Source organism: Pongo abelii, chromosome 8, assembly GCF_028885655.2.
Source record: "Pongo abelii isolate AG06213 chromosome 8, NHGRI_mPonAbe1-v2.0_pri, whole genome shotgun sequence".
Taxonomy (NCBI): domain Eukaryota; kingdom Metazoa; phylum Chordata; class Mammalia; order Primates; family Hominidae; genus Pongo; species Pongo abelii.
Window position 1 is genome coordinate 70250984 of NC_071993.2, and position 11998 is coordinate 70262981.

Genomic DNA, 11998 nt, shown 5'->3' on the forward strand with positions numbered 1-11998 from the left:
GGAGAATGCAGACAAATGATAACCAGCTCTACCTAATTACTGCCAGGTGGAAATAAGAAAATAGGGCTGCCAGAGCTTTTAATTTTTTTTATTAAAAAAAAATAAGTGGCTGGGCACAGTGGCTCATGCCTGTAATCCCAGCACTTTGGGAGGCCAAGGCGGGTGGTCCACTTGAGGTCAGGAGTTCGAGACCAGTCTGGCCAACATGGTGAAACCCCGTCTCTACTGAAAATAGAAAAATTAGCCCGTCATGATGGTGGGTGCCTGTAATCCCAGCTACTCGGAAAGCTGAGGCAGGAGAATCACTTGAACCTTGGAGGCAGAGGTTGCAGTGAGCTGAGATAGTGCCATTGCACTCCAGCCTGGGCAACAGAGCGAGACTCCATCTTAAACAAATAAATAACGCTAAAATGTGAAATTGTAATGACTTTTTTTCCTATTTTTGAACGTGACCAGCTAATTTTAAAACTTTTTTTAACTGCATGGGTCAAATAAAACACATCTGCAGAACCTCTAGGTCACCAGTTTGTTAACTTGATTATTCAGAGAGCACCTTGCAGGGACTACGCACAAAACAGGCAATCACTAAGTATTTACAGACGATGGCAACTTCAACTTCCTTATTGCATCCAAAAGCAAGGGCACTAAATGGTGTAAAAGACTTCAAATGCAGGGAAAGACAAGACAACGGTATTTATCCGGCTCCTAGGGCAAATCAGGAAGGAAAGAATTTCCAGGGTCTAGGGGAGGAAACGGCTCAAGAATGAAGAGAGTACCTAATTCACAATAAAAGGCCAAGTTCTCTTCAGAGGATTTTATTTCAAGATAAATCACAACTTCTACCCATACTATGATTTCAAAGAGTGAAAAAAGTGTTTTGCCTCTTCTACCCTCCAAAGAGGGCATGGCAATGCCAATGTCTCTAAAATGCCTCTGCATAGTTGTCAGAAGCTATATTTCAGTCATTGAAAATACTTGTCCATTTTCAGCTGAGGTGCGGTTTGTTAGGAAACCTCCGTAACAACTTATTCAATTTATTTGGAAGTAAACTCCCAGACTCTCCCAGGGTTTCCTGTATTGATCTCATCTTTCGGGCTTCCTGAAAACACAGAATACAAGAATGACAGCTCTACAGTTTGTCTAGTCCAGACTTTTAAGATCTAACCCAAAAAAATCAATCAATCAATCAAGTTTGTCCTGACGTAGGCCCATAGTTCTCACAATGCCCTAAAGCACATGAAGATGTTAACCAGCCTGGAGAGATCTATGTCAGCCTCTTTTCAACAAAAGGGCGTTGGGACCTACAAATGAGACTATGTTCAGAAGCTACTATCTCAGCTAGCAATTAAGCCTAGGCTGTAAACCAAACAATTGTCATTATTTAGTTTTAGTCTCTTTAGTTCTATTTCAGACAATAATGTCTACTTGAGCAGCAATTTACATTTTTCAAAATGGTTTTCCCATTCATTACTTCATCTGACACTCACAACATTCTTTAAGGTGGTATTAGCCTCATTTTACGTATAGTAACTCTAAAGTTCAGAGCAATGAATAAATCCGTCAAGATCACACAGCCTTCAAAACTGTAACTTTTCCCACTTTGGCGTAAATAATATGCCTCCCAAATGAATGAAAGGGCCTTTCCTAGCAAAAGGCAGGGAGAATCATTACTTCTATCTCCCCCATTCTTTTCCTGAGAAAGCACCCCAGGAGCCATCGGTCACCTGAGCCCTCGCGGCACAATCGAGGAAGCCCTGGATCTCTTTTCTGCACGCATCGTCGCGGAATTCATTCTGCTTCCAGCAAGCCATCATCACCGACATCTCCGTGATGCAAGTCGCCTCTGGAGGGGCAGATCCGGGGAACCTTCAGTCACAAGAAGACCCACCTTCCCGCCCTCCTACCCACCCGCCCCTGCTCATGCTCCGGCTTCCGCTCCGGGGCCGTCCTGACTCCGACTGCTCACCGCCCTTCTCCCGGCGCCGCTCCCCGACGCGGTTAGCTAGAATGAGAGGTTTATTGGGCTTCAGCACAGGCTTCCGCGGGTTCCCAAACCGCGCCAGGCGACCCCGCAGGCTGGGTGTCGCCATAGCGCACTAAGCTCCCGGCAGGCTTTGCGGTTCCGTGCGTGACCTCGCGTAACCCCTACGGGCTGGACCAATCGGCGCGGAGCTCGGGGAAGGCTTGTTGGCTTGCTGGCAGCCACCTCTTTCTTGGCCGGGGCTGCGGCGACGCTGGGTTCGAACAGCGGCGGGGTCGTACTTGTCAGCAGATTAGGGGGAGACTCTGGATTCGTACGCCAACTGAGGCTTCTCCTTGATGGGCTCCGGGCCCCGAAGTCTGGGGGCAGTACGGGGCCGGGGACATGCAGGAAAGGGCCCTGGTAAGTGGACACTGCTCTGGTGGTAGCCGGCTTGGTCTAGGGGCGATTAGCATAGGGCGGGGTGGGGGGGGGGGGTGGCGAATCAAAATTTGAGACTTTAAGATGTTGGGTTGGGAAAGATTCGTGTTTTACTTTAATAAACCTGCAAGAACTGTCGTTTTTCACTACCTATAGGACCACTACAAAGCCGCAAAGAAAAATTAGACTTGTTTCATTTTATAACAACAACTGCTACTACTGCTACTAGTTAGATACCGTTTGCTCATTTATAACAATTTCAGTTGGTAGGATGAAGCCTAAACACTTGGCATTCATCGTCTTTTTTAGTCCTCTCGCCAGTCTTATAGACTTGGACCTTCAGTTGTGATGCTTAATCAAAATTTTTTTTGAGACAGGGTCTCTCTTGGTTGCCCAGACTGGAGTGTAAGTGGCACGTTCATAGCTCACTGCAGCTTTAAACTCCTGAACTCAAACGATCCTCCCGCCTCTGCCTCCTGAGTAGCTGAGAACACAGGTGCAAGACACCACGCCCAGCTAATTATTTTTTGTAGAGACGGGGTTTTGTCATGTTGCCCGGGCTGGTCTCGAACTCCTGGGCTCAAGCGATCTTCCTGCCTCGCCCTCCCAAAGTGCTTTACATGAGTGAGCCTCTGCGCCCAGCCAGACTTGTTTCTCAAGTGACTTCTGGCTATTTACAAAACTCATTCCAAAGATGTGCAGCGTATTCTCAAAGCATTTCCAAATAAGCTCCAAGAAATGTTTTTGGTAATGGAAGCAGAAACAAGCCTGTACTTCATGACTGCTTTGGGGGAGGAACATTTATTTGGATTTGTAAATTTAGTGTGTTAAAAAATCACTTATCACAGATGTTTGAATCTTCCCACTGATTTCTGTATGGCTGGTTATTTTTCTTCCCTTAAGTCTCAGTTCATGTCACAGAGGGCTTCCCTGACCTCTCACACCCCACCACCATCAACCTGTTTTCTCCATAGCACCTATCACAGTCTGAATTGTCTTATTTATTGTTTATGGCCTTACCTATCCCTAACACCCATTTAAAAACGTAAGCATGAAAGGAACGTTGTCTATCTTGTTCATTGCTGAATCCCCAGTGCCTAGAATAGTACCAATAAATACTTGTTAAATGAGCAAATGTTTTATTTATTTATTTTTGGATTTGGGGTCTTGTTCTGTCACCCAGGTTGGAGTGCAGTGGAATGATTAGCTCACTGCAGCCTTGGCCTCACTCCAGTGATCCTCCTGCCTCAGCTGCTGGAGTAGCTGCGACCACAGGCTCACACCACCAAACCCGACTGGCTTGGTTTATTTTTTGTAGAGATGGGGTCTCAGTATGTTGCCCAGGCTACTCTTGAACTCCTGGGCTCACGTGAGCTTCCCTCCTTGGCCTCCCAAAGTGCGGGGATTACAGGCATGAGCCACCACACCCGACCTGAAACTTTTTTACAAATCTCCAACTTTATTACACCCACCCCCAAAAAAATAATGAAGCAGAAGACATTAACAAGAAGCAGTTTATTACACAAAACGAAACCTGAGATAATAGAAAATAACACTTGCAGTAATAAAGGAAGCAGCCTTGCACTCCACCTCCACACTCCAGAGTATAATTAAAAGACTCCTATCAGACATTTCTATCACCAATAACGCCAACCTACAGTGAGTGAGCCTGCTGCTGTATACAGAGCAGGCTGGGCCCCAAATCAGAAGATTCATGTTGCTTGCTTTCTCTATAGGGAAAGTGAAGCTTTCAGTAAGTATCATGTGACTATTCCTGGTTCTACTTTCCCTTGTGGGTTCTACTTTACCTTGTGGAAATGTAACACCTGGTTTACACTGCTCTTTTGTGAGTATGTATATGGTGATAGGAATAAAGGAGAAAGTCTGGACAGCACCAAGCACAAAGCAGGCCTGAGGCTCCAGCAACAGTCATTCAGAAACAACTGCCCACTTTATATGTAAAAGTACCAAAGGAATGCCAGTGTGAGCTCATGTCATTAGGAGAGGTAACGATAATCTACACCTTGTTTAACCATCACTTAACCTTTTTATTGCACATAATGAAATTTAAGCCCTAATCTAGGTCTGTACTTGTGTAATATGTATTATGCACTCTAAATTAGCATCTGCATTTAGATAGATTGCAAGCTTAGAAATCAGTCCTGCATTTGACCTCTTTTGTCAGTGTCTACTATATCAAATTTTAACAGATTTTTTTTTTTTTTTTGAGATGGAGTTTTGCTCTTGTTGTCCAGGCTGGAGTGCAATGGCGTGATCTCGGTTCACCACCACCTCTGCCTCCTGGGTTCAAGCAATTCTTCTGCCTCAGCCTCCTGAGTAGCTGGGATTATAGTCATATGCCACCACGCCCAGCTAATTTTGTATGTTTAGTAGAGATGAGGTTTCTCCATGTTGGTCAGGCTGGTCTCGAACTCCCGACTTCAGGTGATCCACCCGCCTTGGCCTCCCAGAGTGCTGGGATTACAGGCATAAGCCACCTCACCCAGCCCAACAGATTTTTTTTTTTTTTTTTAAAGACAGGGGTCTCACTGTGTTGCCCAGTTGGTACTCATAGGCGTACTCACAGCGTACTACAGCCTCAAACTCTTGGGCTCAAGCGATCTTCCTGCCTTAGCCTTCTGAGTAGCTGGAACTGCAGACCCATGCCATCACATCTGGCTTAGATATATTTTTGAAGGTTTTTTTTTTTTTTAGTTTCTGTTTTTGAGACAGGGTGTCACTCTGTCACCCACGCTGGAGTGCAGTGGCGCTCCTCCCACTTCAGCCTCCCAAGTAGCTGGATCTACAGGCACACACACCATGCCCAGCTAATTTTTTCTGTTTTTTGTAGAGATAGGGTTTTGCCATGTTACCCAAGCTGGTCTTGAATCCCTGGGCTCAAGCGATCCTCCTACCTTGGCCTCCCAAAGTGCTGGGATCACAGGCATGAGCCACTGCACCCAGCCTGAAGGTCTGTCTTCCCTCTTGTTCTTTTCTGCAAAAGGTCAAACAGGGTAAGCAAACTTTCTGTAATTTATGAAGATCATCTTTTATTAAAGGACTAAATGAAAAAAGAACAACTTTGGCAATAAAATTCAGCCTAATTACAGCTTTTCTTGGCCACATCCTTAGATGTCAGTATATTAAGTGTAGACCCTAGTTGTTGAAGCATCTAACATATATCTATCTATATAGATAGATATGTAGATATAGGTATAGATAATATATTGATAAACTGTGGAACTTCTCTAGTGATAACTCATTAATACATTACAACTAGAGTAGCTCTAAGGTCCAAGGTATTCTTTCCTGTCCCACTGCCCCAGAAAGAGCTAATGGTCTCCCTGCTCATTAGACTGTATGTTCAAATCACAGCAATAGAAGGGTTTGGCTGCATCCCCAAATCTGACTAAGCTTCTTTTTTTTTGGGCGGAGGGGATGGAGTTTCGTTCGTCGCCCAGGCTGGAGTGCGATGGCGCGATCTCGGCTTACTGCAACCTCTGCCTCCCAGGTTCAAGCAATTCTCCTGCCTCAGCCTCCCAAGTAGCTGGGATTACAGGTGTGAGCCACCGCGCCCGGCTCTGACTAAGCTTTTATTTAGCCAGCCACTTGTGGCTTAAACCTCCTCATCCCCTTGAGTGGGCTCCATCAAAAAGTAGCCTCAGGCTGGGCACGATGGGTCACTCCTGTAATCCCAGCACTTTGGGAGGCCGAGGCCAGTGGGTCACTTGAGCTCAGGAGTCTGAGACCAGCCTGGCCAGCATGGCAAAACCCTGTTTCTACTAAAACAAATACAAAAAAATTAGCCAGGCGTGGTGGTGTGTGCCTGTAATCCCACCACTCTGGAGGCTGAGGCACGAGGAGAATTGCTTGAACCTGGGAGGCAGAGGCTGCAGTGAGCCAAAATCACGCCACTGCACTCTAGCCTTGGTGATGGAGTGAGACTCTGCCTCAAAAAAAAAAAAAAAAGGTGGGGGCACCTGGGCACGGTGGCTCACACCTGTAATCCCAGGACTTTGGGAGGCCAAGGCAAGTGAATCACCTGAGCTCAGGAGTTCGAGACCAGACTGGCCAACATGGTGAAACCCCATCTCTACTAAAAATACAAAAATTAGCTAGACGTGGTGACAGGCGCCTGTAATCCCCACTACTCGGGAGGCTGAGGCAGGAGAATCACTTGAACTGGGGAGGCAGAGATTCTAGTAAGCTGAGATCTCGCCATTGCACTCCAGCCTGGGCAACAAGAGCGAAATTCCATCTCAAAAAAAAAAAAAAAAAGTCATAGGGAAGCCTATTAGTAATACAGTGAATGAAGCTGGACTATTCATTGCACTTGAAGTGAAAAGTGCTACAGATTATGAAATAATTACTAAAACATACTGCTACACTGTTTCCATAACTGCAGAAGATGGGACTTTGTAGCATATAAAAACAATAAAATAGAGGGAACACTTCATTAGGCAAACAGAAGAATTAGGACCTATAAAAATTTGCACTTTTTTTCCTGGATTTTTTTTTTTTTGTCAACCTTCTCACCGAAAAATTTGCACTTTGACTCATATTGGCCTATTTTAACATTTCAAAATCATTTAACGAAAAATATGACTTTTTCTGTCATGATTCCCAGTCTTACTCTCCATCTTTGATCAAAAAGAGGACAGGGCAATACATTAAATTGACAAGGCATATAACAGCCACTGAATCTTTCTGTTCATGAGAAGGAATCCCAGATACACCATAAATAAGATGCAAACCAGCAGTAAGAATGATGGCAAGGTTTCTGTATTTCCATCAGAAATTGTGGAAAAGGGCCTAAAACCAGTAAAGACAAGGCCATTTAAAAAATGTATTTGAGGCCAGGTGCAGTGGCTCACACCTGTAATCCCAGCACTTTGGGAGGCCAAGGCAGGCGGATCACAAAGTAAAGAGATCGAGACTATCCTTGCCAACATGGCAAAACCCCGTCTCTACTAAAAATACAAAAAATTAGCTGGGCGTGGTGGTGCATGCCTGCAGTCCCAGCTACTCAGGAGGCTGAGGCAGGAGAATCGCTTGAACCAGGGAGGTGAAGGTTGCAGTGAGCCGAGATCATGCCATTGCACTCCAGCCTGGTGACAGAGCGAGACTCCATCTCAAAATATATATATAATTTGAGACGGTGTCTCGCTCTGTCACCCAGGCTGGAGTGCAGTGATCATGATCATAGCTCACTGCAGCCTTAAATTCCTGGACTCAAGCGATCCTCCTGCCTCAACCTCCCAAGTATCTAGGGCTACAGGTGTGCACCACCATGCCCTGCTAATTCTTTTATTTTTTTTAGAGACAAGGTCTTGCTAGGATGGTCTCAAACTCCTGGCTTCAAGCAGTCGCCCCTCCTCGGCCTCCCAAAGTGTTGGGATTACAGGCATAAGCCACTACGCCTGGCCAGAAAAAGCCAAAAAAAAAAATTAGGGCTGGGTGAGGTGGCTGATGCCTGTAAACCCAGCACTCTGGGAGGTCAAGGTGGATGGATTGCTTGATCCAAGAGTTGGAGACCAACCTGGGCAACGTGGCAAAACCTCATCTCTACAAAAAATACAAAAAATAATAATAATAATTAAAATAGAAGTTTGACATGAAAGCAAAGTATATAATATAAAAAATCCAACTCCGGAAAAGCAGAATACAACTCACCAAATGTTTTGCTTCTCCACCAACATAACAATTTATAAAGCAAGAGATGAGAAAAAGCAATTATTGGGAAACGTACTGAATAATGAGGAGTTTGGGGAATAGAACAAAAGTTGTAAATCGTAACCTGACCCATCTTACTTCACTGGTAATCAAGTACAGTTGAAAGGATGAAATAAAGAAGTGAGTAATTTAAAAACTCTGTTGGACCAGCACCTTGAATCAAATGGATGTTTTAGGGTTCTGTTTCCCACTGAACGAAGAATTGTATGCCTCCATCTCTCCTTGAGGAGAGGCCCTATGTTAGACCTTGGCTACTCATCATTAAGATAAAATCTTAATAGATAAAACTGGAATTCCTTGAATCCATGAAAAGACAGTGTTCGTTAAGGGTTTGTGCAGTGGATGCTCCTTATGTCCCATGGTAGAATAAGATCTCCTTAGCTCCGCCAAGGTAAAGACTCTTGCAAGGGCACTTAGAGATGCTGCCTTTTCATGAAGATTTCATGTAGGTAATCCCAAAATTTCCTCTGCTCTGTTTCATTGTTGTGGATCATGGCAGTGAGAGCTTCCCCCTGGTCCAGACCTTGCCAATAATCTTGCAGCCACATCTCTTTCCAACTGAAATACCAAAATGGGGGTTGGATTATGAAACTGCAGCATAGTTATAAGTCCTGCCTTTTTCTGAGTGGGGCCAAAGAAATCTTAAGCAGATACAGTGGTCTCTAACTTGGACAAGACTGCTGCAAAGGGAAGACAACGTGAAGTAAATCCAATATTAGCCCAAGCGACAGGCAGTAAGCCACAAACACAAAGACATCACACAGACAACCCAATCAATTACGATTCCTGACTTGCCTGCTTCTGGCTCCAAAATGTGGAGGGGGTTCAGAGGCAGGCAAAGCAGAGGCCAGACTGGAAGTGGCAGTCTCCATAAGGAAAGCAAGGGGGCAGGGGTCTTTAGATGATTATCTTTTAAGTTTCACCTTTATACCAATAATCAAAATGAAGGTGCATCAAAATGAAGTAGCATCCAGTATCTAGAAAAGACATAACCTGAATATTTTCTTAATGTTTCATATTTTTTCATACTTTTCCTCTAGTAAATCATATTATGTTCAGAGACAAACAATTTGTAATTAGATACAAATTACTCGGTGAAGGATTCCAACCACCTGGACAAAACTGCCAGCAGCATGTATTAATAAATGGCCTTCTGCTGCCATCCACTGTCCAAGTCGGTTTCTATAGGCCATTCTAGCAGCCTTACTTCAGCTTAATAATCTTATCACCTCTCCCCCAACGGGTGTGGCTTGCTACAAGTGGTTTCAACATTTTCCCACCCCACACCTCATGCTGGCCTTTTTTCCCAATACCACCACCTTTTGCCACCTACGACAGTAGCCTATTCGCTTCCCTTCTGATGCACATTGCATTGTTATTTGTGTGTGTGTGTGACAGGGTCTTACTCCAACCCAGGCTGGAATGCAGTCGCACGATCCTAGCTCACTACAGCATTGAACTCCTAGGTTCAAGCAATCCACCCGCCACAGCCTCCCAAGTAGCCAGGACTACAGGCATGTGCCACCATCCCAGGCTTTTAGTTTTTAAATTGTACAGAGAGGGTCTTATTATATTGTCCCGGCTGGTCTGGAACCCCTGGCCTCAAGTGTTCCTCCCACCTTGACCTCCCAAAGTGCTGGGATTACAGGTGTGAGCCGCCGTGCCCGGCCATGCCTAGTTTTTCTAGTTATACAGGCAGTGTGTCCCCACATGCACCAACTACATGGGGCTCATCCTCAGTACAGCCGCTTAAAAAAAATGGCTGGTTAACAGGTATAACCCCTGACTATTGCAGAAAAGCCGCCCTCAAAATGCTCTTCTCTACTGCCCACCCCCATTTCCACTCTATAAAAGGTGCTCAAATAGCTGAGTTGATTTTTAGTGCAGTGCAAACTCCTGAGCCTGGTATTAATGATATTTATAGCCTTGTGCCTATTTATTTGCCCCATTTTCTCTCTCCCCTGTCCGCACAGGCCCTGTGCTCTGGTTCAATCTTTTTGAACCACTACTGGAAACATTGTTCACATAAGCTGATTTTCATATGTTGCCTCGAATTATATTTTACATCTATTCAGCTTTTTCAGCTTGTCTTATCCCCCCAACTAGACTTGACACCTTAAAGACAGTGAGGCCATGTGATAATTTCCTCCTGCACCTACTCAGCACCTAGTGCTACTTAATTGCCCACAGTAAGCAAGTAAGTAAATGATTTGATGGCTGCAGGGGACCCCAGCACTCTTACCTGTCATTCTCAGGAATCTCTTCCACATTGCCAAAGCCAGGTGTGGGCACTGGGCAGTCCATGTGTGAGGGCTGGGCAATGTGGGGCTCAAGGATGGGGCTGTCCCCGGGAGAGGCCGCGTGGGCTTTCTCGGCATCCAGCCGAGCCAGTTCGTAGTCACAGACGAAACACTCGAAGCCGTTGAGGTAGTTAGGCAGCAAAGGATCATTCACTCCCCACTCCCGATGCTTCAGACTATCCAGAAGGAATTGGTTGGTGATGCCCCCAGGTTGCTTGTATGCCAGGTATTTCATATACTCCTCATCATTCTTGTCCAGAAAGTCAATAAACTCTGCCAGCTTCTGAGGAGACTCAAAATCATCAATCAGGATGACGGAGTGATTGTTCGGCATCCAGTCCCTCACAGAGGGAGAGCCGCGGTACACGGGCACAGCGCCCAGGTGCATGGGACGCCACAGTTTTTCCGTCATGTAGTCGTTACAGACGGCATTTTCCAGGGCCAAGTGGAACTTATAGCGGGACAAGAAAGCCAAGAGCTCTGGATCCTCGGTGGTGGCCGTGGCTGTGTCCTGTAGCCGCGCGGTGGGCAGCTCCCGATTCTGCAGGCATTTCCCGTAGGAATCTACCTAGACCGGGTAGAGTAAGGCTGTCATGAGGGTGCGGCCCTGGAGGCCTGGACACCTGGAGTCCTGGCCTCAGCCCGCCCTCTCCTTTCCCTCCCCTCTGGCCCGCCCTCACTCACCGGGATGTGGCGCATGAGCTCGCGCACGTAGCGGTCCCGGTCCGCGGGCACGTCGCAGTGTGACTGCAGATACAGCAGCGGCGCGTAGCCGCGGCGGCGCCACTCCGCGCGTTCCCGGAGCGGAGGCACCGGGCGGCGCAGATAGGCGGTCCCAGGCAGCCACTGCAGCGACAGCGGGTAATCTGAGTGGCGACTGAAGGTGGAGGTAAGATTGAAGAGGCGGATGCCCGGGCCGTGGCTCAGCAAGAAGTTGTTGAGGGGTGACTCCTCGTGGAGGAGCGCCCAGCTCTGGTGCGCCAGGCGCGGAAGCGGCGTGTCCGACGCGCGGAAGTCTGTGCCGTAGAAGAGCAGCGCGCGCGTCCGCGAGTCCCTCAGCGCTCGGCGGTTCCGGGACGCCACACACGCGCCGCGCGCACACTCGATACGCTCCGAGTCTCCCGGGAAGTGGGGGAATAGCCCTGGGCTCCACCACAGCAGCACCGGCAAGTCCCCCACCTCCTCCCTCCCTGGCCGCGGCGTCCCGGAGCTGCGCGTCACACCCACTGCGCCCAGCGCCGAGGGCGGCCGGAAAACCGCGCCATCCCACGGTTCCGCCCACTCCGCCTCCCCGCCAGCCTCCGTCTCCGCCACGGGCCCATATCCGCTGGCTGCACAGACACTGAGCACCCCCAGAAGGACCAGCACCGCCCCAGTGGGGCAGGCCGCCATATCCACTCCGGCAGCCGGCGCACCCTCGGCCAGCACGGACCCCGCCCAGCGGATAGTCGTGACGGGACGAGGCTCTACGCCACGGGGGCACGCGGCGCATGCGCAGCTCCGCTCAGCCGACGGCCAGGACTAAAAGTAAAGTGAGCTTTCGGGAGTAAAGATGAGGCTAATG

General features: G+C 47.5%; 2 protein-coding genes across 6 annotated transcripts; both read right to left on the bottom strand.

Annotated features, from left to right (window-relative positions):
* Nucleotides 1-799: 799 nt before the first annotated feature.
* Nucleotides 800-2135, bottom strand: CHCHD1 (coiled-coil-helix-coiled-coil-helix domain containing 1). The gene is made up of 3 exons (XM_002820814.5): nucleotides 1967-2135; nucleotides 1725-1843; nucleotides 800-1099 (listed from the first exon to the last, which is right to left on the bottom strand). Exons 1-3 carry the CDS (start codon nucleotides 2088-2090, stop codon nucleotides 986-988), a joined length of 357 nt encoding a protein of 118 aa, XP_002820860.1. The 5' UTR covers nucleotides 2091-2135; the 3' UTR covers nucleotides 800-985.
* A 1766-nt stretch (nucleotides 2136-3901) lies between these two features.
* On the bottom strand, nucleotides 3902-11933 carry FUT11 (fucosyltransferase 11). Of its 5 annotated transcripts, none has more exons than XM_054522485.2 (3): nucleotides 11119-11933; nucleotides 10377-10998; nucleotides 3902-5396 (listed from the first exon to the last, which is right to left on the bottom strand). In XM_054522485.2, exons 1-3 carry the CDS (start codon nucleotides 11924-11926, stop codon nucleotides 5300-5302), a joined length of 1527 nt encoding a protein of 508 aa, XP_054378460.2. In that variant the 5' UTR covers nucleotides 11927-11933; the 3' UTR covers nucleotides 3902-5299. The 5 variants fall into 5 exon arrangements, with proteins under 5 accessions (XP_054378460.2, XP_054378461.2, XP_054378459.2 ...); XM_054522486.2 differs by having other exon boundaries at nucleotides 5082-5396; nucleotides 10377-11002; XM_054522484.2 differs by lacking the exon at nucleotides 3902-5396 and adding an exon at nucleotides 6878-8692.
* Nucleotides 11934-11998: the final 65 nt, after the last annotated feature.